Source organism: Taurulus bubalis (assembly GCF_910589615.1).
Source record: "Taurulus bubalis genome assembly, chromosome: 13".
Lineage (NCBI taxonomy): Eukaryota > Metazoa > Chordata > Actinopteri > Perciformes > Cottidae > Taurulus > Taurulus bubalis.
The window spans coordinates 20,697,992-20,722,980 of NC_136601.1; the positions used below are offsets into that span (position 1 = coordinate 20,697,992).

The 24,989-nt window shown below is 47.1% G+C and overlaps 1 protein-coding gene across 1 annotated transcript in view; it reads left to right on the plus strand.

Annotated features, from left to right (window-relative positions):
* Window positions 1-24,989, plus strand: part of gpc3 (glypican 3) — a gene marked incomplete at both ends in the record, with an annotated part of 95,173 nt that overhangs the window by 31,898 nt on the left and 38,286 nt on the right. Inside the window, one exon of the mRNA XM_079228757.1 lies at window positions 23,325-24,010. Within this exon, the coding sequence (XP_079084883.1) occupies window positions 23,325-24,010 (686 nt within the window). The remainder of the gene's footprint in view (window positions 1-23,324; window positions 24,011-24,989) is intronic.

The following is a 24,989-nucleotide window of genomic DNA, read 5'->3' on the forward strand; positions in this document are numbered from 1 at the left end:
GGCAGAAGGATATAATAGTGGATAGGATCCGCACCTCACATGCCTGTTGTTGTTGTTATCCATCGGAACATGTAGTGACGCGTGACACTATCCAAACGTTGTCTCGGTTGTTAGCTGTGCACATGAACCCTGAAGCCAGCGGCGCTGCAGAGACGTGTTTCACCTCCTGAAACATTTTTGCGTTTTGCAATCAAGACGGTCCGAACACAAGGCGCCGATGGTCCAAATGTTCTAGTCAAGGCCTCAAAATTGTCGTCCACGAACCAGTGTGTGACATCACGGTGACCAAGCCGGCTTCAGACAGTCTCTGGTCTTCATGCTTTGCAGGCTTGACATAGTAAAAACGACTATATTGGCCGAAATACAACATGACTATCATTTAGCTGTTGTTTAGGAATAATGACCAGCACTGTTTGTTTTGTGTGTGTGTGTGTGTGTGTGTGTGTGTGTGTGTGTGTGTGTGTGTGTTGATTTGCGGCGCTGTCCGCAGCACTGACACGTAGATCGATAGGCAGAGAAAGACGGTTTCTTATGCTGCTCGCTCTTTGTGGTTATTAATAGAGCTTTCGGTCCTAATTTCATTTTTTTTTTCATTTTGCTCGTTGTGGCCCTCCACAGACAGAAGGGCCGCGACGGGGAAGCGAGAGGACAGTCAACGAGAGAGAGAGACGCACGCTGCATACAGCTGTTTCATGCACCGCAAACAGCTGCTTCTCCTCCAACGGATTCTAGAGAGTCGTTCATAAATTCAAAATATATCTGGTGCTTTTATAAATACATATTGGCGTGATCTTTAAATTAGCATTGTTGTTATTTATGGTTGATCCTTTGTTTCATTACCTCGAATCAGGCTCCTGAGCTGGAATTGTCGACTATTTGTGGTCAGGCCTAGTGCTTACAGCATCTTCTATCTTATATGGGTTTTATTTATTTTGCATTATGTATTTGTGTATTTGCTGTTTAAAAACCTGACTGAAGTGGTTTCAGAGGACACCGACACTAGTTTCTGTGTATTAAAGTAGCCCTCCTGGTCTCATTGTAAATGGCTTGTCGACTACACTTCTGGATGTTGTTGTTGTTGTTGTTGTTCCAGCTTCCCGGAGACGCCAATGACCTGAGAAAGACAGATTTTACATTTTGTGCTCCACATACCTGGAACAGATTGGAGCAGCTGATGCTGAGTGTACTGGAACAATCCAGGAATCTCATGAAAAACCCAATTACCTCTGAACGTGAAGGTTTTAATTATTTTGTAATGGATGTTTGCAGAATGTGTTGTTTGTGACTATTTTTCTCTTCAGGGTTATTTAACCTAAATCAGTGGGCGTTTCCAAGTATCGGGTGAAAATGAGACGGCGTAAAAATGTGAAAGCATTGTGTGTGTGTGTGTGTGTGTGTGTGTGTGTGGTTGTATGTCGTGTTCGAGGACCTCACTTCACTCGAGTCAGAACCGGCTTAAAGTGGAACCGTGCAGCTCTCAACCTCACAGCTCTGGTTTCACAGAGCGGCGGGGCCGTGTCATGGCGGGATCGCTGGAGGCTCGAGTGCGGCTGCCTGATCTGCCCGCGAGCCAGAAGTCCTCCCCGGGGTCTGAGTGCCGGGCTCAGCGCAGACTGTGTGACAGACACACTGCCGTCTGTGGCAGCCCACAGCGGACCGAAGCAATAGGAAGAACAAGGCCCAGGAGAAGGAGTGTGTGTGTGTGTCTGTGTGTGTGTGTGTGTCTCAATGCATATAGTCCAGGCTTTGCCTGAGCTACTTAAAGCAGGCAGGAATGTGACGGGACCCCCGGTGAGACCTGAACCTTCAGCCCTCATGGCTCAGGCCCAGAGGCTGTCGGGGGCCACTCTTAAGTCTCTCTGCTCTGTGATCATGTGATCAGAGCTGGAGGGACTTCTATACGGTCCATCTCAGGTGGAAATATGCTCTTACTTTCATGAAACCTTACTTGATGTAAAAAGAAAATATATATATATATATATATATATATATATATATATATATATATATATATATATATATATATATATATCGGGTTCAAACTGCATTATTTTAATATGTTGTACATGTTCAAAGTAAGCAAAGATGTGAGTGTTAGCGTGCCAGTCTTTCAATTAGTGGATCGGTGGTTCGAGCCCTGGCTCCGCTAGTCCATGTCGATGTGTCCTTGAGCAAGAAATTGCCCCCTGTTGATGTGCCTACGGTGTATAGAGCAAATATGTAAGTCGCTTTGTATAAAAGTGTCAGCTAAATTAAATGTAATGTAATCTTCCACATTCCTCTTGACGCTTGGTGAAAAACCTACAACATGTGAACAATTCCTTGTTCCATTTCACTCAAAATTGACAATATATTGACTGAATTGAATATGAAACGTTGCAACACGTTCTCAGTCCCAACTCTTCCAATACAGTCAATGGCACCAAGTTTCGAACTGTAATACTCTACATACCACTCCGCCGTCAGTTTTGGACGTGCCAGTAACGGCGGGTTAAAATACGCACGTTGCATGCATGGTGTCTTTTCAAAATAAACTTCCGTCTTCACATGAAGTTAGGTGTAGGCAACAAAACCACTTACCGTAAAAGTCGGGTTACAAGCCGCCACTACGTTTGGTGGGTGTCCTAGTTCCCCGCTGTAGCCAGCTAGCGCTGCTGCTAGTTCCCCGCTAACTTCTGCTAGCTCTCCGCTAGCTCTTCGCTAGCTCTTCGCTAGCTCTCGCTAGCTCTCGCTAGTTCCCCGACAACCACCAAAGGTAGCGGGACCAGCCCCGGCTCGACGCCCGACTCGGGCAGAGGGGACGCGGGCAGTAGCAGCAGCAGCGGGAAGCTAGCAGCAGCAGCGGGGAGCTAGCAGCAGCGCTAGCTTGCTACAGTGGGGACAACCACCGAAGGTAGTAGTGGCTTGTAACCCGGCTTTTACGGTAGTTAGTGTTAGGAAAAGAGCGTGGTTGACGTTAACGTGACTAACAACTCGCGTGACAAAAAGTCAACATTCAATCTTAGTTTCCCGCGGGACATGAACAGTGGTCTCCTTGATGAACGTCCTGTGTTTGTTTGTCCCGTCCACCTCTCCCCCTGTACGCCCCACATGGACTTCATAGCACGGCAGTTTTTCTGAGAGTGTATTATTGACGCAGGTGTGTTTACATTGGAGTTAGTTGCAAAGACGCTCTAAAGAGTTCCTCCGTGCGTCGATGTCAGATGCCCAGCAGCACCGATCGGATGACGGCATTTGGCGCATTGGGAGTGAGAAGGGGTTGAACACAGCGGGCTTACATTAACAAGAGAATATGTAAGTAGATACTTCCATCTCTGAATATGACTGTGCTGGAAAAAGATCCGTTACTTAAGCTAAAGTGCAAATAGATCAATGCGAAAATACTCCATTATAAGTAAAGATACTGCAGTATTATGAGCTAAATATACTTATTATATAATTAAAGTACTTTTTCTGCAGATAAATTGCCCCAACTGTGACTGATTTATGTTTTTTCTTGGAGGTTGAATTCAGGTAGAATTATTATCAGTAAAAGTGCAGATCTCTTTTCAAGGTTTTTCAAAAAGTTTCATTTGAGGTTTCCACCTGAGCTCGGTTATTTCAAAATGACAAAGCACCTTTAGTCATCAGTCCAGTTTGATTAGCCTGCAGGTTTCTCTGTGATCTGGCTCATCGGGGATTATAGGCTCAGTGATCCAGTGCAGCCATGGGCCAGGTCCAGTTTTATCTTAAAACATGCCTTTTTAAAATACAACCAATTCTCAAAAAATGGAAACATATTCCATGAAAAAGGTTTCTCTGAAATACTACAGAGCCGGGCCGGTGTGTGATACAACGTGTAACACACAGCGCCAGGTGTGACTATGCGAAGGACGATTACAGCTGCAGAAAAACAATAACAGGACACAACAATGTGACGGTCACAGCTCAGCAGTGTACTAACATATCTTGCAGTAGGGACATTAATTCATCCGCTCGCTTCCTGTTTAATTAGACAAAAACACAGCAAATCCTTTTGTCTCATCCAAAGTCATTCTCTAGTGTCCGCGAAAAATGACTTTGTTTTTACCTACGTTTGTTTTCCACCCCCTGCTACTTTACATTTCCACAGCTGATGGAAGCAACTAGAAAAGCAAATGGTACAAATGAGTCCGCCTTGGCCGCGTGTCTCTGCATGTCCTCGTCCAGCTGATGGATTCATTAGACGCTGTCGTCGGCGTGTCTACTCTTTGCAGTCGACAATGACAACACGGAGCAGATGCTTTGCAGCGTCACACCCTGCCTGTCAAAACACCAGACTGCATCTTTGAATAGAACATTTTTATACACATATATATTATTGAGCGGTATTTGTGAAGACATACTTTGTATTGTGAGCACATGAGATGCTTCAAAACAGCAGGAGCCATTGCATACCATCAGAAAGCGACAGGCGTAGATCATAACTTTCCTATTTATCTCATCGACCGGCCTGCCCACGTGTAAATGATGGATGTGCTGATGAGCGCGTGTTAAGCTCAGCACATTCCTTTGCTCTCTCCGCGCCCCGGTGGTGCCGTTTCCTTTGATGATTCCTTATAAAGTCAATCGACCGCTGTGTGAGCTGAAGCTGCGTATCAGAGCGAGGAGCAGCGAGGGAGCTGTCCGCTCAGTGGGCTCACGGCGCCGCTTTAATGTGCGTGTTAACGATTGTCGCCTGTTTGTGCAATCGCTGTCACGCTATTACGATATACATATTCATCATTTGAAGTGCGGATGCCTAAGTCTGTTGGACTGCGAGGGAAGTTTTCCTTTTTGAAGGTGTCCAAAGCATTATCCCAACCTTAAAGGGAGCACCACCTGACTTAATTAAGAATTCCAACATGTTAATTCAATGGCCTGAAACAAGTAAGTTTCAGTCTTGTGATGCCATCAAGTATGAGTCTGGATTTGCTCCATAGATGATGAATGGGAAACTGACTTTGTGGAACCAATTTTTTTTCTTTGATACCCAAATTATCTTTATTCTACTCTCGTGTTCTTAGTTGTGAAACAGAACATTTACCCTATATACTCATATTCCCCTGGTATCAAACTTTTATTTTTAATTCGCCGTCTATGGAGCAGTGCCACAGTTTACAAATTTGAGTTTAAGCACTCTAGTTTTCTCTGATTCGAATTTGGTAGTCAAGGGTCAAAGGTCAAGGCCGCTGTGACCTAACGCCTGGAGGGGAATTATTCAACTTTGGCACAAACGTCCACTTGCACTCGAGGTGGAACTGATTCGAATTTGGTGGTCAAAGGCCACTGTGGCCTCGCGAAACTATGCTAATTATGACAATTTACACACACACACATGTATAACTGGATAAAGTGATGACATGTTGGAGAAACATGGACAGAAAACACAACATGACTGACGGATTGAAACGTACCAGCGTTTGGTTGACCCATTTAAAACAATCGTCACAGTTTCAGAACTTTCAAACGTTTCCGTCACCGCGCTGCCTTCGGCCTGCCAGCCTTGACTGGTGACACGCGCTGAAATCTCTGTCACGATGTGACACGTCGGTGCTCATCGCCGTTCGCCTGAACATTTATCTCTGGAGCAGTGAAAAACACATGCGCTGCAGAAGTGGTATGTCTGCAGTTTTATGTTGTTTACAGCTGGCAGATGTGGGAGAATGTAGCATGCACTGTTCATAATCACAATTTATGATGTTGGGGAAGTATTAAGAGAGCTAAGTGGCACAGTTTGCGTGTCCTTTCTTCCCACGGCGTGGCGGTGAGGTTTGTTAATATGGAACATCTCGGTGACCCGTGTTACGCTTTTAAACGTGCAGAATGTCATTCAGCCTAAAATAAACCTCTAACGACTAATTCCTGTTCGTGTTCAGCGCCCGTCCATCTGTTTGTTTGGATGATTGGACACAACCGAGATGTTTCTTTCATTTTCCGTGTTCTGCTCCCTTTGTCTGCCTCACTTTCATTTCTCCCGATTCATTCTGCGTCCGTCTGTCACTCGGTATCTTCTCCCCTCGCATCACTTTAGACACACATTAGAAACAAGAAAGCCATGAAACAGAATGCACAAATATTTCTCTCATAATCTCATAGACTCCTACAATCACTCTTTGTTGCCTAAAACGTCTCATTTCCAGGACTATAAAGGAGAGACAGAGAGCGATTGGATGCTGATGATTTTGATGAAAAACAAACAAAGCCTCATATCTGAGATACTGTAACTGAAGCCACAAACTATGGGCAAATATATGATTGAATAGTTCCATGCATTCTTTTCTATTTATCTCAGGCAGTAAAGACATCTGAGGATAATTGCATACTGTCTGAATATGATTCTCGCTGCATTGTATCAGTGCAAGCCAGTCGGCTTCTGACACGTCTTCATATAGCAAAGCAGGCTTCTTGGGTCTTTATTCTTCCTCTGTCCTTGTGGATGAGACAAAAGAAACACATTGACCAAAACAATGTATTCATCTTCAGCAGCTGCAGTTATATGTGCAGGTTTTCTGTTTCATACTTCTGCAGCCTCTCCCAACTCGGGTCTGACGGTTTTGGCCATGGCAACTGCAAAGTAACAGCATACCTCAGTTCTTTCTGACAGTATTTGTATCTGTGGGTGTGGAACAGCACAGGGTACCACAAACAATACCTAGCAACACAGGCTCCCAGTTTAAACAGATACACTGTGAGTTTGTTATCAATGAGAGGAAATTGAGCCGGATTACACGCTGCATGTGAATCCCTCGCGCTTAGTCTGAACACGGCCACCACCAATAAAAATTGCTACAATAGAGGGATAATCACTGAATGTAAGGACATTGAATGGCCATAAATATCATCAGAAAGTCGGTTTGAGTTCATGAAAATCTCAAAGATTATAACTTTAAAGAGTCACAGCAGTGTCTTTGCTTCCCTCATTGGTGGAAAGTTGCTGCTTGTGGTCACAGGTGTGCCTCGTTGCCCAACAGCGACGTCACCGGGTGCCTGGGCGCATCTGCACATCACTGCAGCAAAAGGAGAAGTTAAAGCACCGGAGGTCGGCAGAAAACCACATTTTCAGTTGTTACGTAACCCCTTAAAATCAGGTGTTGACTGATAAACGGTATTTTAGTTTTTTTTCAGCTGCACAGATTTGTTCATCTTCACAAATGAAGCCTGTATCATCCGAGATCCGACACACTGAGTGACATCTGAATCCGACTGGATTATTCCTTTAGTCGCTTCTCATCTCCAGACCCTTTTAACTGCACTCACCTCTCACACCTTTGCCTCTGATTTCTTGTCCTCTGCCTCCTCGAGCCCCGTCACTCCTCCACCTTTCACCACCACCCGCTCCGAGATATACACACCATCCTCCTCTGTCTCTGTCTCTCCTCTCTATTCATCTCTCTCTCCCTCTGTTCTGCCTTTTAATGTCAAAGACATTAAAGAGCTTTCCTGGAATGATAAATGTTTTATTAGGCCTCGCGCTCTCTCTCTCTTTTTTTTTTGAAGGGTAAATACAAAGAGGAAGCAAAGGAAAAGTTTCTTCATTTCCATATCTGTCGGTCTGCTCTTCCCTCTGCTGTGACCTCTCATCTCCACTCATCCCTCCTCCTCTTTCATCCAGTCTCTCCATTCTACTCCCTCATCGCACTGGAAACCAGCAGCTACAAGCTTGCTTCATAAAAGTCGGGTAAAGAGAAGAACGTCCCATGATGGAGGAAACCCCATTCCTGTCTTTTCACACTTATAACTCAGCTCGCCGCATCACCGCTTGTTCTCGATATGTGGACGAGCGTCTTTGTTCAGATCTTCAAGCAGCTCCTACGTGTTCACGACCCAGTGAGGATCGCTTGACTTGAAAAGGACCCGACTCCTTGCCTCACATTTCGCCTCTAGGCTCGTCGATGATTGTATTTCCTGCGCTGTAATAGCTGTCTGTCCTCTGGGACGGCGTGTGTGCTCCCTTTCACTGGCACCCCTCGGCTGTGCTGCTGATTGCTCCTCCTGTCTGAAGAAATGGGTCACGTCATGCGGGTTTGCAGCTCGACACCTACTTCTTCCTGCATTCAAGACAGCCGGCTCGTTGACGAAGAGGCGGCTAGCTGCGTGGCAGTGTTCAAATGCATGTTCCCCTCTGCAGGAATTGTAATGACTTTACTCGGCATGTCAACATTTAAATGTTCATACCGCACGAGCGACGACTTCCCGCCAGCCTCGGCCGCACTTTGCATCAAGTGCTGATTAGCAAATATTAGCATGCTAACGGGCTGAGATGGCCGCCGTTGTGAGCGTGTTGGCGTCCAGCTCGAAGCACCACTGTGTTTAAGTGCAGCCTCACAGAGCCGCCGGCATGGCTGCAGACTTTCCGTCTTGTTGTTCATTCCCCTCAACCTCAAACATAAGTGTTGCACCGCTCTGTGCCAGAGACAGATGAAGACACAATTTCCACTCCCCACAAGGCCTGCACTGTCAGTGACCCCCCCCCCCACCCCCCCTGATTTTTCATGTTGGCTGCAATATCCAATATTTTTCAGCCGCGTTTCACTTCAATCCCAGAAGTTTTCTTTGCCGTAGTTCCTCTCCTGCTTCATTCGCGGCGTAATTGCGCCGGCCTCGTCCATTTATACGCACACTTGGGAGAAAAAACCCTGGGAGTCCACACTCGGAGCGGCCCTCGGTTGTCCTATTCAGGCTATGGGGACATGTGATTGGTATGCCGGCTAGGCCAGGACAAATGATGCATGGCGCTGTAGCCCCTGGTTAGACGTCACGGACCAGAGGAAACCAGCCAGGCGCCTGTGTACGGTGCTCGGCGCTGCGCTAATCGGTCATCCCCCGAAACATTAAGCACGTCAAAGTGGGTAATGGATTGGTCCAATTAACATGCAGCGTTGATGGAGAACACACCTGTTTATACATCCGACTCCAAACTCATCTTTCATTTGCCTCGTAGTTGTCCGCGAGACTCTCTTATCAAGGTGAATGCAATTTCATTTGGAGTCCTCCCTGCTGTCCGCAGAACAATTACAGTTTGCTGATTATTCTGAGTAACGGCACCAATAATGGATTTACTCAAACAAAGGAGCTGAAATAATAGCTCACACCCCTCCTTCACAGTTTTGAAACGGCTCTATTTAGCCTCGGTCTCCTTCCTCGCTGATGTCTGGTGTGTGTGTGTGTGTGTGTGTGTGTGTGTGTGTGTGTGTGTGTGTGACGCTGTTTCAGTGTGTTTGACCCTGGAGTTCAAGGACAGTCTTCTATGTGTTGCCTCTGGCTGCTCCTGTCTGTACCCAAGTGGTGTTTTTTAAGGAGCTCATCTACCGCACATGTGCACACACACACACACACACACACACACACACACACACACACACACACACACACACACACACACACATAGTAGGCTAACCTTGTGCTCTGAACACGTCACCCCAAGTTCTACGCAGAAAAAAACCTGTCTGGAGTTTCTATCCCTTGTTTACAATAATGTGCTCCGACACACGCACACACACACTTGCACACACACACACGCACACGCACACGCACACGCACACGCAGTGTCCTGAAGCTCACAGTATGTCCTGCAACCCTGCCTCCTATCCTACTGGATTAATTACTCTCCTCCCTGCCTGTGATCCCCGAGAGCGCCTGAGCCGCGTTAGCCGGCCTCTGCCTCTCGCTGGTGGGCACGGAGATGGCAGCGCTCACCCATTCATCACCGTGACTTTGGGAAGGGAGACACGAGGGATGTGGTGTGCGTGGGTGAGTTAGAGAGCGAGAGAGAGAGAGAGAGGCTGGAAGTGAAGGTGAGAGAAAGGTGGCGGGAGAATGGGAGCGGAAAAAGCCAGGTCCCCTCTGACTGAGGCCCTGATTAAAAATTAAAAGTGTTGCTGTTTCGCTGGTTCCAGAGGTCCAGATATGTATGGTATGGATTGCTCAGGTGACTCCCTGAGGAGGAGGCAGCGGAGGAGGAGGAAGAGGAGGAGGGGTGAGGCGGCTGAAGAGGAGCACCGGGGCTGTGCAGGATTAGGAAGGGGGAGAGGGAAAGCAGGGGATGAGACACATCTTTACCTGGAGATGAATCGCCCGACGCAGCGCAGCGCTGGGACTCTCCCCATTGTTTCCCATCCCACAAAAAAATAAAAAACGGCGCCACGTTCATTTTTTATTCCGCTGGGGATGTCTTTTTTCACAGTAGATGGATGAAGGCCGGGTTTGGTGGGGGAGAGGAAGAGAGGAAGGGGAGGAAGAGGAGGGCAGCCCTGAAGGGTAGAGCAGCTCTAATTAATGGAGACAAAAAGGAAAGACAGACAGAGGAGAGAAAGACAAACTGTGCAGCGTGTGTGTCGGCCTTTGGTCAAACCAGGAACTTGTCAGGCTGTGTGTGTGTGTGTGTGAGTGTGTGTGTGTCTGTGTGTGTGAAAGGTGCAAACAGGCAGCGAAGAAGAGGAAGCGGATGTGCGGAGAGGAGGAGGAGGAGGTGAGGGGATGAGGTGCGTCTCAGCCATTCAGTCAGCGTAGGCGTTTGTCTTTCATCTCCTCTCTCACACAAAACAACAAAGAGGCTCTGAGAGGGTCCACCCCCCCCCCCCCCCCCCCCCCCCCCTCCCTCCATCATTTACAACAGCCGTTCTTAACGCTCACCTATTTATAGTAGCTCAGGTTGAGCAGCGCCGCACGCTTTGCAGCATCATTTAATTAGGCGCTTGTTTACCAATAAACTCGGAGAAGTAAACACACGGCTCAGAAACTCGACTGTGTGAGCAAACAAGAGACCCTGACTGTCTGGTAGTGATCTGACAGGAGGAGAAGAAGAGGAGGAAGAAGAGGAGGAAGAGTGGTGTACTCGGGGCCAGGAAGTTTGTTTTTCCAGCTGCGGAGACAAAGAAGAAGATCATTATTGCCGTTTCCGGGAGCACGACCCTCCCATATTACAAAGACAGACGAACAAGGGGTGAAAAAATGAAGTGTCGCTTGGTGCAAAGTCACACAGTCATGGGAGGAAGAGGTGGATGCTTATTTACATATTGCTTCATGTCAACAGCACGCAGCAGCAGTGATGATGTAACCGCTCATCAAGACTCTCAGCGTCCTGAAGGCAAACAGAAAATCATTTAAATTGTGATATTTACTTCTAATGACCTCAATTATCTATTGTTATACCTATATCTCTGTTAATATCTTTGTGCGTAGCATTGTTTTTTATGTTCAATATTGAACCCTGCTCCTTAGAGCGACTGCCTGTTTTAGCTGTCTCCCTACTCGTAACACACCTGATTCAAATCATCTGCTCATTATTTAGCAGAGCCGGGCGAGAAGATTGATACCGCTCGGTATGGAGAGCCGGGAGGTGATTTTTCTAACTTAGCACCAAGGCTGTAAGTTCGAAAATATCTCTGGCAGCACCTCTAAACTTAATTAATTTAAATGAATTAACACATTGTGTCTCATTTATTAAAATTTGAACGTGAGCGTCAATTTGTGGTTTTCAGATGGAGTTGTCCGCTCTAACTTTTTTGGCAACGATCTGGTGTCTCGCTGTCCCGATGGAGTCGTGTTACACGACTCCCCATAAAACCAAAGTTGTATTTTTGCCATTTCTGTTCGTAAACGGACACGTTACAAAATACAATCTCGGCGAGGCAAATTAAATCCTCGCAATTAATTTGGTTGAGTTCATCTTTTGTGAACTTCGACATGAAAATTCCAATAGAAAGTCGTTCTCGACAGACCCAACGTTTAATTTGAATGAACGGAGAGCCGAAACAAACTGAATCCTGTCGGAAGACGAGCTGCTCCACTAAAGAGGGCGAGGACTGCAGATAATCACTGGCACAGTTACGTCCTCTACTGTCCCGTTAGCAGCCAAACTAACAAGCGTGTTAATTGACAGTTAGCCAGCAAGCTAGCAAGCTCTTCAGTAATCCTTAATAATTAAGGCTTAATTGAATGAAACTATGAACGAACCTCGGAACTAAATGCCATGGGGAGTAAATGGAAAACACAAAGTGTGACAACTGGCCTGTTTCATATGCGGTTGTATTTTACGTCTCACTGCTGCTGTTGTCTGCTGTACTTTCGCTTTCTGAGCCGCATCCTCTCTGCTTTTCTCCCGTTGCCTCTCCACGCAAATTCCTTTGTCACCTTGTGGAATTTAAAAGGGAGATTATGCCACACACCATAATGACAATTTTCAGGAGACGCAATGTTGCGGTAAATTACAGCAGCGAAACGCATTTGAATGTCCTGTTAAAAGGCTTTAACCAGATTCTGATGTTTCCAGCTCAAAAGGATGATTGTGCTACAGTGGCACTAAGCCAAATGCATATTTTTTTTTCCAGACATCAGAAAGCAGCATGGGGATCTCTGCTCTGTTTTGCCGATTGAATTTGGTGCCAATCATGCTTGTGTGTTTTAAAGACCCAGAGATGCTTTTACTCCCGTCATCAATGTTAATTTGTTGGTTCAATTTAATTTGTCAGCCCCTGTGCCGACGCGCTTAAGAAAATATTTTCTTTCAAATTCAAAGGGTTTTGTGGGCAAGAAGGGATTTCTTTCAGTTTGAGATCAGAAGTCCTCTTCCTCCCCTTTGGTTTGGAGATTAATCGTTTCTCTCCTTTGTTTCATAAACTGATATAATCCCAAAATCTCAGGACATCTGTTGTGTTTGTAGGACTTCAGGGGCGTTGTTAAACTCATTTACTGGGGCTGGTGCCATATCAATATTTTACTGCGGTGTAGTAAAACAGTCACAGAAAATAAATACTCCAACCACATGCCAGCAGCAACTGAAGCCAATTTAGCGGTGGTGCCGACAGAGAGCTGGTGGTGAGTGGCGCTAGTTTAACACTCGAATCCGATTAATTAATCCCACTGGTCACAGTTGTGACCGCAATTTCATATCGGCTTGGTAGAGCTCTAAAACGGTTGTTTATGTTTTAAGGACTATTTCAAGTCTATATTATGGAGAAAAAATAAGCATACAATGTTTTCCCGTGTTGGCTTTCATGCCTGCTCAGTCGTGGCCGAAGGCCTCATGTTTGGGGTTGTCTGTCTGTCTGAATGTCTTGAGCGAACTTTTTCAAATTTGGCACAAACAACCACTTGAACTGATTAGAATTTCAAGTGTGACCACATAACCCGTTTTTAATACAATAATGAATATGCTAGTTATGACCAATGTTCCCTCTAATTTTTTTCAGCACTGAGCTAATTTTTTTTTTTCTGAGTGCACATTTCAGCTCTGTGAGCAATTCGCAACCACGCGACCTGCCGAAAATGACCACAAGCCTGCGTTAGCCATAGGGGATTCAAAGAGATGACAGCAAATGCATCAATATGTATACGAGGTTGATATTTCTTCAATATCCTTTATAATGGCTGGACTTTGGGAACATTTTAATGATGGTGTTTTACCAGTCAGTTTAGTTGAACTTAAAGGATCTTTGTTGAACTTCAATAACGGGAGGTTATGACTGCTTCACTGGTTATGACTGATCATGATATATATAAAAAATTAAAGTATCAAAGGTGTTTAGTCATTTCTCAGCAGGTACAACATTTAAGTGGAACTGCATTGAAAGAAAAATGCTAATGCAGTGCTTAACAATAATTATAGGCCTATTAAATTGACATGGTGTCATTTTTCCTAAAGGTATATACATAATTTAATAACTTCATATTCTTCATTTTTAAATATGTCTGAAAGTGTCATCCTACCTGTGTCAGTTTGGACTATTTCATCTAGCCACTCATGTTTGAATGTTAGACAGACCTTTTTCTGGGGCGCCTGCTCTGCCTTTCTTTTCGCCATGGAGGCCTATAGCTGCTGGAGCAGGGCCCGCCAAGAGGAGCCTAAACAGCGCCGGCCCGAGCTCATGTGGCGCTCTGGGCGAGCTTCACTCCTGGCGCCCGGAGGAGGACAGCGGGGGTGGGGAGTGCTAACGGAGGCAGAGCGCTAGCAGAGGTACAGAGAGCGCATGTCGAGAAACGGGACGCTGATTGGCCAAGAAGACTCGACACGTCACATCAAAGATCGTATTATTGAGGAGATGGCTCACTCCTATCTCAGAAACACTGGCGCAAAAATTATTTTTAACCCCTGAAAAAAAATCGTTTGTGCGGTCAGAAAAATCTATTGCGCGGCCACTTCGACTGGCCTGTGCGGCCGCGCACGTGCACAGCTTAGAGGGAACACTGGTTATGACCATTTCAGATAAGATATCTGCTGGACAGAGTTGAATGTGAACTGCATCTTGACTATTATAGATCGAACATGTTGATCCCTCACCTGCTTCCCACAACGCTGATGACCATGTTGCATTTCGAAGATGCACAACTGCTGGGGAAGTGGATATTGAGCCATGGGTCTTTGTGGTGGCTTTCCCTTTGTGTGACTCCATTAAAAGCTGCGTGAAGTGACACTGTCGCCCTGATTTGCAAACAGTTGCATACAAATGCAACAGAAACACAGACTAGTCACCTGCATGTCTGCATTTTAAACGAGCTGGTTTTAGACTGCAGCATCTTTTCACATAATTGATATCAGTGCGGTTGCTTTGTTGAAGAATGTACAGTACTCATAGCGTATGGACTGAAAATCAGCTCGGCTTCTGCCAATCGGCTCGTAGCTCCGTCACCGCGAGATAAACACTCAACAAAGTCACGACTGTTTGTGTCCTGGCTCCTCAATGGTGGAATGAGCTCCCCATTGACATCTGGACAGCAGTAAGTCTCTACATCTTCCGTCGCAAACGGAAAGTAGCACTTACAGTTTTTTTTGACTTTATTGAAGAAATTGTACTTTCTTGATTCTTGTTGTTCTGAGTTTGTACTCATGGTTGAATCCACTTATTGTAAGTTGCTTTGGATAAAAGCGTCAGCTAAATGAAATGAAATGTAAACCAATGTGTCCGAGGTTATATGCCGGTAGACAGTCTTCACATCTCTATATTGCGTAAGAAACTCACAGATTTACGCGATAAACAAAATACAGCAAGGCTTTGTCAGGTCAGGCCCTAAAGTTCCCACACATGGAAACACAAGTCTGTATTAGAGCAGTGAGAGGATGTGGTGGGACTCTTGTGCTTTTATAGTTTGCTGCAGCCGCTAAACAAAAGCTTGACTTCTGGTTTCTGAGTTTCCTGAGTGGGATGTTTGAACAGGGCAGAAGAGCACTAGTTGCAATGCAGTGTTCATATTCTGGTCTCTCTTCAGATAACCTGTTCACATTGTTTTCTTCGCTCTCCATATTCGACGGTATCTCATCATTTTGTTGCTTCTCCCTGAGTGATCAGCGCATCGTCACCTCAGAACTTCGCTTCGCTTCTCGTGTTTATTCGCGGCCTTTGCTCCACCGATGCGGCGAGGACAGCAGCACCCGAGAGAAACACCATTTGCTCGAAGTTGCCGTCAAATTTATTGGTTATATCGCCTTCAATCGCAGTTCTGGCTTCGTCACGCAACGCTGAGCGTTGCATCACCGCCTCTGAACGCAGAAAACGTCTCGACATTAAAAGGTTTTTACAGATACAGGTTAAAAAGAAGAAGAAAAAGACTGTGTATGATGGGGAAAGAAAGGCAGCAGCAGGCTGATCTGCTGTCAGCTGCAACAAGAGAGGTTTAAATGTGCCGGTGCAATGCTAAAAAAACAAGACGATGAGCGCTGTTAACGCTGTCTAGATTGTGTGTTCACTTTATGGTTCTCCTTGAAGAGGAGTAAGTGAATTTTAAATGAGCCCTTTGCAAAACGCTGTCTTAGCCCATTCCTCCTCTTCGTTTTCTTTCTTCCTGGCATCCTTTTTTTGGTGGTCGTGGGTGCGATGAGGGGATTCTTCCATTTTACACTCTGAGCAGCGGTACGCGCTGATGCATTCTCCTTCATCTTCTGACGCCTGGCTTCGCGAGCTGTCTTCTCGCTCTTCGACTTGTTGCCGTTTCCCCAACACTTCTTTTTGTTTCCGAGATGGCTGCCAAAGCTCTCGGCTCCGTGTCTTTACTCTGATAACTTTCCCAGTTTTACTGGAGGGTTTCTCCGTCGGTGTGTCAAACGCTGTTGTCAAATCAGCATAGATCGATTCCTCTCGCTGCCCTTCCTTGTAGAAGCCTCTGGCTATTTCACTACCCGTTGATCTGTCTCTTCCTCAGCCGGCTGACCTTGTGCCCTCCAGACCGCCCAGTTCCTCCTGATGCCTCCCTCCGCGGTGACAGTTACACCCGGGAGCTGCCGTTTGCAGCCTGATGCCCAACCGCAGGGTCCAACATTTCTATCCCTTCTTGAATTTTTGCAGCCTGTTAAGGTTACTTTCTCCACAAAAAGCTCAGCTCGAGTTCCTTCTTTTTTTTATTAACTGCTGCCGGTAAGAAAGCTCCACATTTCCACGTTCCACATCAAAGTCGGTTGGCATGTTATTCCTCCCTGAGGCCGTCCTTCCTTTCGCAAAGTTAAGACGAAATATCCCTGCTGAAAATGAAATGCTGTGTTAATTTGCTAACTTTCCCCCCCCCCTAAAGTAAACTTCTGGTCCTTTTCACGCGTGCCTGTTTCAGTGCTTTGAGCCGCGTTTGAACCCACATTGTCCCCAGGAGGAGATACAGTAAACACCGCCGCCTTAACAGCGCACTCTGCAGTGTGTAGTGAAACTGTCATTGATGTCCTTCAACCCTCAGGGGTCCAGGCAGTCAATTACAAACACAATCACACACTGACACACACACACACACACACACACTGTTTTAATCTCACAAGAATAAGTCATCTTTGCGTAATCTTGCGGTAGTCGCACTCTCTCACTGTGTGTAAAGGAGCCCATATAACCACCAGTTAATTATTAAAACAGCCAGACACTGGCCTTTCTAATCTTTTATTAAACGCAGCTTGTATTAATTAAGAAGGAAGGTGGGATTTGTTCTCCGCTGTGCACACTCACACTCACGAGCGTCGAGGGGCAGAGGATGACTTCATGACTGTAATGTTGCCGTGTTTGAATAGTAACCTCTAACTTTCTGAGGTCGCGTTGACTACAACATGTTGGACTCAAGGGGGACAGAAATCTGACGGGATAGTTTTAACATCTCTTTAAACATTGTTTAAACCCACTGAAAAGTTCCTTGTATACTGCGGCTCCACGCTCATAATGAAGCTAGCAGGCCGCCCAGGCCTCCTGCACCCTCACTGTCTCACTCCATCTCTTTCCCTCCACATCTCGCACTCCTCTCTGCTCTCTCTCTCTCTCTCCGTCTCACACTGTGCACCCATCTGTTTCAAGAACTTCAAAAACAACCCCGTATCCCCTCGCTGCTTTTTCTCCACGAGTTCGCTCCGGTTCAGTCCGTCTCTCTTTTATGTTCTTAAAAAGGCAGACTTCAAAACAACAAAATAAGAATCTCATTTTTTTTCCTTTGCCGTTCGCGTACTTTAAGAGATGGCAACGTGAAAATATTTCTCATCGCATTTGTCTACGCGTCCGAATGCGGCGCTGTGCAGAGTTAAGCCGGTGCATGGGCGTGATGCGCTGCGAGCATGAGAGATGGAAAGATGGACTGAGGGTGAATGAGTGGGAGTGTATTCATGCTAAACCACGGGATCGACTTGGAGATGCATATTGGATTAATAGAGCCTGGATGCTTGATTTTGAGTGGAGTGCTCAAGCTGTGGCTGTCGTGACCTCGCTCACCGTCTCCACTCTGGATGGGCTGCAGGCTTTTTACCCTCGTCCTCGAATCACAACCCTGGAGAGCAACAAGAGCTGTGTGTGTGTGTGTGTGTGTGTGCGTCCTGTCTCGGCCTGTGTGCTGGATATTAATCCGTTATTGGAATAGCCTTTCACTTCAGTGGTAGAGAGTTCTCTGCAGTCCAGGCTGTATCTACTGTACACATTTTGTCCGCGATGCGAGCGTTTGATCGGCGGGTCAGGTCTCTCTCACCGGCAGCTGAGTTTTGGCGAGGAAGGTGTGTGTGATGTGTCTCGCAGCCCTGGCACCGCTTGACTCCAGCTGCCTTTGAATGCAGCTTCAAAGCCTGCCTCGCTGAATGTTTCTCTCCACACGTTCTGGCACTATTCACTAAACCCCTTCCTCCCCCTCCTTCCTCCTCCTTCCTCCTCCTCCTCCTCCCCTGCAGCTCTCGGCTGTGTTTTTCCAGTTCACTTTTGCCCTCGTGTCCTTCCCACCTCACTGTGTCCTCTACTCTGCCGTACACCGTGTCCTCTGACAGCGCCGCTCGCCTGGTCTGAGACAGGGCACGACTCAACTTTGACCTCGGCGAGGACGGCAGCGCCAGAGATCAACGGAGACAGACGATAGAAAGATGGAGGCAGAGGGAGCAGCCAGGTACCGTCTGCACCGGAGGGTGGGGGGAGCAGTGTGGGTTCAGTGCTTCTTTTATTAGGATATGAGAGGATGGAGACGTTTCTGTTTCTGGGCTTGTTTTACAATCGATTCAAATGATGTGATGCATTTTATTATATAAATGGAGATTAATATAATTATTTAGATGTAGATGATTTTTCTTTCAAATAGTGAAACCATTTTTTGAATTTTCATGATGAATAAAAAACCACGTTACTATTATTATTATCGCCTACTGCAATTGAAAAAGAAGAAACGGCACTTATGTAAAGGAATAGACAAAGTTTTAAGTTGTTAAAAAGGCTTCAAAGAATCAGAGCATCAATGAATCTCCTCTTGATAAACACAGAATTAATTAATTAATTCCAAAAACATATTTAGCGTTTGTGCAATGTTTTAACTTTGTGTGTGTCAGAGTGACTTTGACATTTAGAAAACCCCTCTTCACTTCATTCTTTCTTGGGTAGCAGGCGCACACACACACACACACACACACACACACACACACACACACACACACACACACACACACACGTAACACAAGTAACAACACCGGTGGACCAGTTTTCTTAAGTTCAGGTTTTTAGTCCAGCTGCGAAGAAACATTTTCCAGAGGCTCATTGGGAGGCAGAGAAGTGAATGAAAAGGAAAAACCGGCCTGTGTGTGGGAGTGTACATGTGTGTGTACGTGTGTATGTATGTGTGTGTGTGTGTGTGTAGCCGCCGTCCTTACACCTGTCTCCCACCTTGCCCTCCCGCTCTGGTTTGCCAAATGCTCGCCCACGCCGTCACCACCTGGCCACCGCGGGTGCGCCGCGTGATTGCATTGTGTGCGTCTGTGTCTCTGTGTGTGTGTGTGTGTGTGTGTGTGTGTGTGTGTGTGTGTGTGTGTGTGTGTGTAGGACGGGCCGCTCTCTTTAACAGATGGAGTAACCCAATACGTGTCTCGTTTGCGCCCCGCTGTCCATTGGCCCTCATGGTCCGCTGGTGATGCTATCTGGGCCTTACCAGCATCCTGTCTGCTCCGTTCCTGGAAGCAGCCCACCCCTCCCGTCCCGTAAGGCGCGGGGCACCCGGATTCAGACGCAAGCTCGTCGGGCGGAGCTGCTCTCAGGTTACCTGGAACAGGTCGCTCTGCGGGAGCGGAGTGAAATGTGTATGGAAAAACAACATATTGTTTACAGTCAATGAGCAGATGCTGCTTTTGTTGTAAACAGGCTCATAGAATCCTTCACTGAAAGCAAAGCATGCTGGGAGGTTTGTGCACGTGTCTGGTCAATAAAATGATATGCAGGTTTTTACATACTGCAGAAAAGACATTTTGACCACTGTTTTCTTTCACAAACAACAAGCTTTAAAAAAAAAAAACATGAAATCTTTGGAGACGCACAGTTTCCGCCGCCGCTCCGTCTCTTTGTGAGCGGCCTTCCTGCCTGTCCTCTCCCTGCGTCCTGGACAGGTAATGTTTTGTCACCGGGACCAGGTGGCGGCGGCTTCTCCATCCATCTCCGTGGCGGCCAGAGGTGACACTCCATCAGCCGAATGGATTAGTCTCATTGGTTGGGTAATGTATTGATGTTTTCCTCTCCCGGGGATAATAGGTGTACGGGCAGCTGATTGACGAGGCCACAAGGAGCATGTCTGCCGCCGCAGCCGGTCTGGCGTGTACCGAGCGGCGAGACTGACTCACGTAACACCCGGACTGATGGCCCTCGCGGACATCAAATATGCTCATTTGACAGGCCATTCATAGATTATGTGAAAAGCCTGTTTTATGTCGGAGCGGAGAGTCACTTAGATCTTCTGGGTGTCGTGAAGTAAGTGACCCCCAACCGTGACGCAGATTTATGAGCTTTCTTTCACACTTTGGACGACCTGCAGGACTTGATCACATTTTAATCGAGGGGCTTTGATTGATGAGGCGATCTGCAGATAAAGTATATTAGGATATCCATGTTTTAATGCACAAGGAAGCTGAGAGGCCTAAACCCCTTGGAGTAAACATTATCTGGCTGCTGGAGAGCGTGGATGGATGTGGAAGAGGAGAGGCTACTGATGTGTCCGTAAAAAGCCTTCGGTCTCGGAGGAGAAACGGTTTTCCAGCAAGCTAGTCTCCATCTGTGACACTGACTAAATAATGCTACTGCTAATTTTAAGCGTGACCCAATATGTTGCCTCGGGCTCTCGCTCTGGTAATGTGTGCTCTTGACCTCCTACATCCAGGATGTCACAGGTTCCTGACACACAGCCCCTCTCGCCTCCATTAGAGGATACCCGATCCCGTACAGGCTTTCACTGATGAAAGAGAGCGAGCGGCGCACACAGGAAATGGCCTCGCACCGGCTCACACCATGACCCGGGCTACTTAGAGCCACTGCATTGCATTCATGAAGAGCCCTCCAGTCTTTCTCTTTAGCATTACAAAGTGGCTCTCCTCTTTGTGGTGTAAGAGATACTACAGGTAGCGGCTGAATCACAGGGTTTGATGTTCACAGAAAGCAAATAGCTTTGAGGTGGATGTGCATTTTTCTCACTGCCTTCAATTTTCCATCAGTAACCAAATATAAGAGGAATTACCAGGAATTGAGCATCTTCGTGCGTGTTTTCTCTCCGTGTGTGTGTGTGTGTGTCTTCCCGCCTCCCGGTCTGTCTCCTCGTCTCGACTGGCACTCTGCACATCTGTCTGCTCGTTGATCACAGAGGGAAGTGCTTCTCGGGCTCAGCGGGGCGGCCGTGGCCCCGAAAACCCAAACAGATGTGCGCCGCTCCCGACCCCTCCTCCTCACACTCACCCAAACATCCTCAAATGTTTATTTTATAACCTTTATTCTCTCTGCAACTGTTTCGCTTAGCACGCATGCTGTTTTCCACCCCGTTTCATATTCACGCACACGTTAAAAAATTTAAAACTACAGCCTGACACTGTTTACCACTGAGGAGGTTTTGGGGATAAATGACTCGCTAAATGAAGAGACGAGGTGACTTCAGCTGAACAGCGGCCACTGCGACCAACTCTGTTGTTGGATTCTCTGGAGAATTGCTGTAAAGGAGCAGTGTGTGAGATTTAGTGGCATCTAATGGTGAGGTTGCTTCATCTTTCTGATCTCTCCCCTTTTGAGTAGTGGCCTTACAAAAGCATGCAAAAAGCTCTCTCTCTCTCTCTCTCTCTCTAAAGCCTGTGTTTGGTTTGTCCGTTCTGGGCTACTGTAGAAACATGGCGGCCTCCGTGAAGAGCACCTGTTCTGTACATAGTTATATAATCGTCTCATTCAACGAAACACAATGATTCTTTATTTTAGGGGATAATATACTAATGGAAATCTTGTTTTGAACATTATAGTCCGTTTCTGCCAATAGATCCCACTATATCATACAAACAGCTCCTTTAAAGAAATCATCATTTAATGGCAACTAATAACAACGGTGAAAACGCACTACAACTCGATTGTGGTTGTCATTTCTGTTCAAACTCGCTAATCACGGCGTCCGGCGAAAAAAAACGCTTTTTCGCAACCTATCGCGTCTGTGCATTGACTTTCCATGTAACCTAGCCGTGCGTCAAATTTGTGCCACGTTTGGTGTGAACGCAGCATAAGACATGGTATATTTAGAAGCAACGTGTTTTCACAGATGCTAAGTGACAGCATTAAGAAACAAAACACTTTTGGGTTTTTTTCCCCTCTCTAAATATTTCTGTCAATTAATGTTTGGTGTCCTAAAGCTTCAAAATACGAGCACTAGTATCTGTTCAGATGGTGTTGAAGTGACATAGGAATGCACCGCAGCAGCCGTTAGTCAGAGAGAGGGGCTGACATGGTTTCCTCTCCTCAGAAACGGTCACATTCTCAAATGGACCCCCTCGTGTGCCCTGAAATTGCACCCAGAGAAACACATTATACGTCAGAGGTGTCCGAGGGCCCGGTGCGCTCTGAGTCGGCTGACGGGCTTCATTTGACCTCGGAGGAGAAAGAAATTAAACTAGCCAAGCACGAAAAACTAAAAATGAAATAACAAAGATGGCTAGCTTTTGTAGCACATGAAAGCAATAAAATTCCTCTTTAACCTCCGCTCCCCTCCCCCACACGCCCTCACAAAGCAGTCGTGGCTATCGCTCTCAACAAAGTGATGTAGCAGACGAGCTGCGGTGGAAATGGGATTTCGGCATCCTCAGCTATTCTCCTGCCCAAAGCTTCATTTCACCGACTCTCAGCTCCCCCGCTAAGTTCAGTAATGGAGCTTTAAATCCCCTCTGTTGTTTGTCGGGTCCTCGCTCATTTTGCTACGGGGTCGATGATAGAGCCCCGCGCTTCTTGTGCCACCTTATTGATAAGACTTCACTGTGTGCCTTGAAAAACACAACAGATTGTTCTCCCTCCTCCCTCCAGCATGCGCCGTGCGCTCTTCTCCCTGCAGACTTGCTCACTCCGTTCCCCGCTGACTAATATATTGACATTAATACCCTCTTTTAAAAGGGACTTCTTTTTTAAGACCCTGCAAGCTCAGTTCTAGTCTGCTCTTTAGTTGTATTGAAAGGTCAATCCCCAGATCTTGCTTTTCATCTTTTCCAGGAGCTTTGCTCTCTTTATATTCCGAGCCATAGTCTATTCTTGCAGCGTTGTGTGTGTGTGTGTGTGTGTGTGTGTGTGTGTGTGTGTGTGTGTGTGTGTGTGTGTGTGTGTGTGTGTTCGTCCTGTGCTTGTGTGAACAGCCCCATTAGAGAAAATAACAGATTGAGAGAAACTGGGGGTAAAGGGAAAGAGAGGCTGTGCGTGGGAAGTGTTCTCCCACTGTGATCGTTAAGGATGGGATCATGTTTTGGGGGGAATTGCATCTTTTCGAGTGTTTCATGTTTTTGAGCTAAATTGCTGCCTATCTGAGTAGTTGTTGTGAAGACTGCGACGTGAGTGGTAACCGCTTTTAAAAAGGTGGCCTGACTCCCCCCACTATCTGACTCTTTCCTCGTGTGTTTTCCGCGTTCTTTCCCACAGAGGCCTTCGACCTGGTGCTGCGTCACGGCCGCAACTTCACGCTGGCCATGCTGAAGACGGAGTTCCCAGGTCTCGGGGGTGGAGCCCAGAGCGCCGTGGGGCAGGTCTTCCTGGACATGTCGCTCTACATCCTGGGCTCGGACTCCACAGTGGACCACATGGTGGCGGTGCTCTACGGTCGGCTCTTCCCCCTGGCTTACCGCCGCCTGCTGGGCGGCGTCGCGTCCTCTATGTCCGAGGAGTGCGTGAGAGGAGCCTGGAAGGACTCGGGAGCGTTTGGCCCGCACCCCAAACTGATGATGACCCGTCTGTCCCGCTCCCTCCTGGCCACGCGGGTCTTCCTGCAGGCGCTGAACCTGGGCATCGAGGTGGTCAACACCACCGACCACCTGCGGCCCGGCCGGGACTGTGGCCGGGCCCTGCTGAGGCTGTGGTACTGCCCGCACTGCCAGGGCCTGCTGGGGCCGCCGGCCTGCAAGGGCTTCTGCCAGGCCGTGATGCAGGGCTGCCTGGGGGGAGCGGCCGAGGTGCAGCCGCACTGGAGGAGCTACGTAGACGGACTGGGGAAGCTGGCCGGCGCCATGAGAGGGGAGCAGGACATGGAGGCCGTCGTTCTGTGGCTGCCTTCCATGATCAAACTGTCTCTCAAGCACGCTGTGAGCGACCGCACCCGCCTCACTGCCCTGGTGAGTCAAGTACACTCATACGCACAGCCGCCGATTTCAGGGGCAGGGGGGGTTGTTTAAGTTGAATATGTGAGTCCAGTCTGCCTGACTCATTGATCCTTTATCTGACTGAGGTTTGTGCAAGTTAAGAATCTATGGCTCTGAAATATCAGCAGCCTAACTGTGCGGCGGATTGATAAATCCATAGCGCTGTCCGTGGTGCTGAAGTAGCAGACAGACTTGTTATTGTGTCTTTTTCCTGCCCTTCTGTTCGTTTCTCCTTTTTGGATCTATGATAGGCACACACACACACGCACGCACGCACGCACGCACACACACACACACACGCACACGCAGCACTGCATTGTAAAACACAAGGGCTACATTGGTGTGGGTGTGTTCCTAGAGATGAGGTTGACTGTGTTACTCCCAAACACTGCACTGCTGACAGTTTACAGCACTATGAGACGGTGTCATACCACTCATCTTATCTCAGTCTCGACAGTTGTAAGACACACAGTAAAATAAAGCTGATGTCACACGAGCACCAATCTCAAATGAATACTTAAACTGATAAACTGAAAGGTTCTTTACACTTGTTGTTTACACACGTGTTTTGGGGTTACAGTCGACTGACTTCCCGCACACATGAATGGCATGAAAATAAAGTAGTGGTACCACTCTTTGGTTTCTAATTTCATTGCAACTAATGGCTCAGATTTTGATAAGTCAAAGAGTATTTTTAACAGGCTGAATCTGATGCTGCGTTCACACCAAACGCGTTGCGAATGTTACTCGCGCCTGGAAGGGGGCGTGGCTTATCTCTGTGGTTTATCTCCGTAAAAACAGTTACCGCTTCCGCCATCCACCATGGAAATAACCACTAGTTCTACTTTATACTTGTTGTTGAAGTCCCACAAACGTGGGAACATCAAACTCCATGGTGTGTGGGTTCATAATATTATCCCACAACAGCGCTACTTCAGGCGGAGCAGCAGCG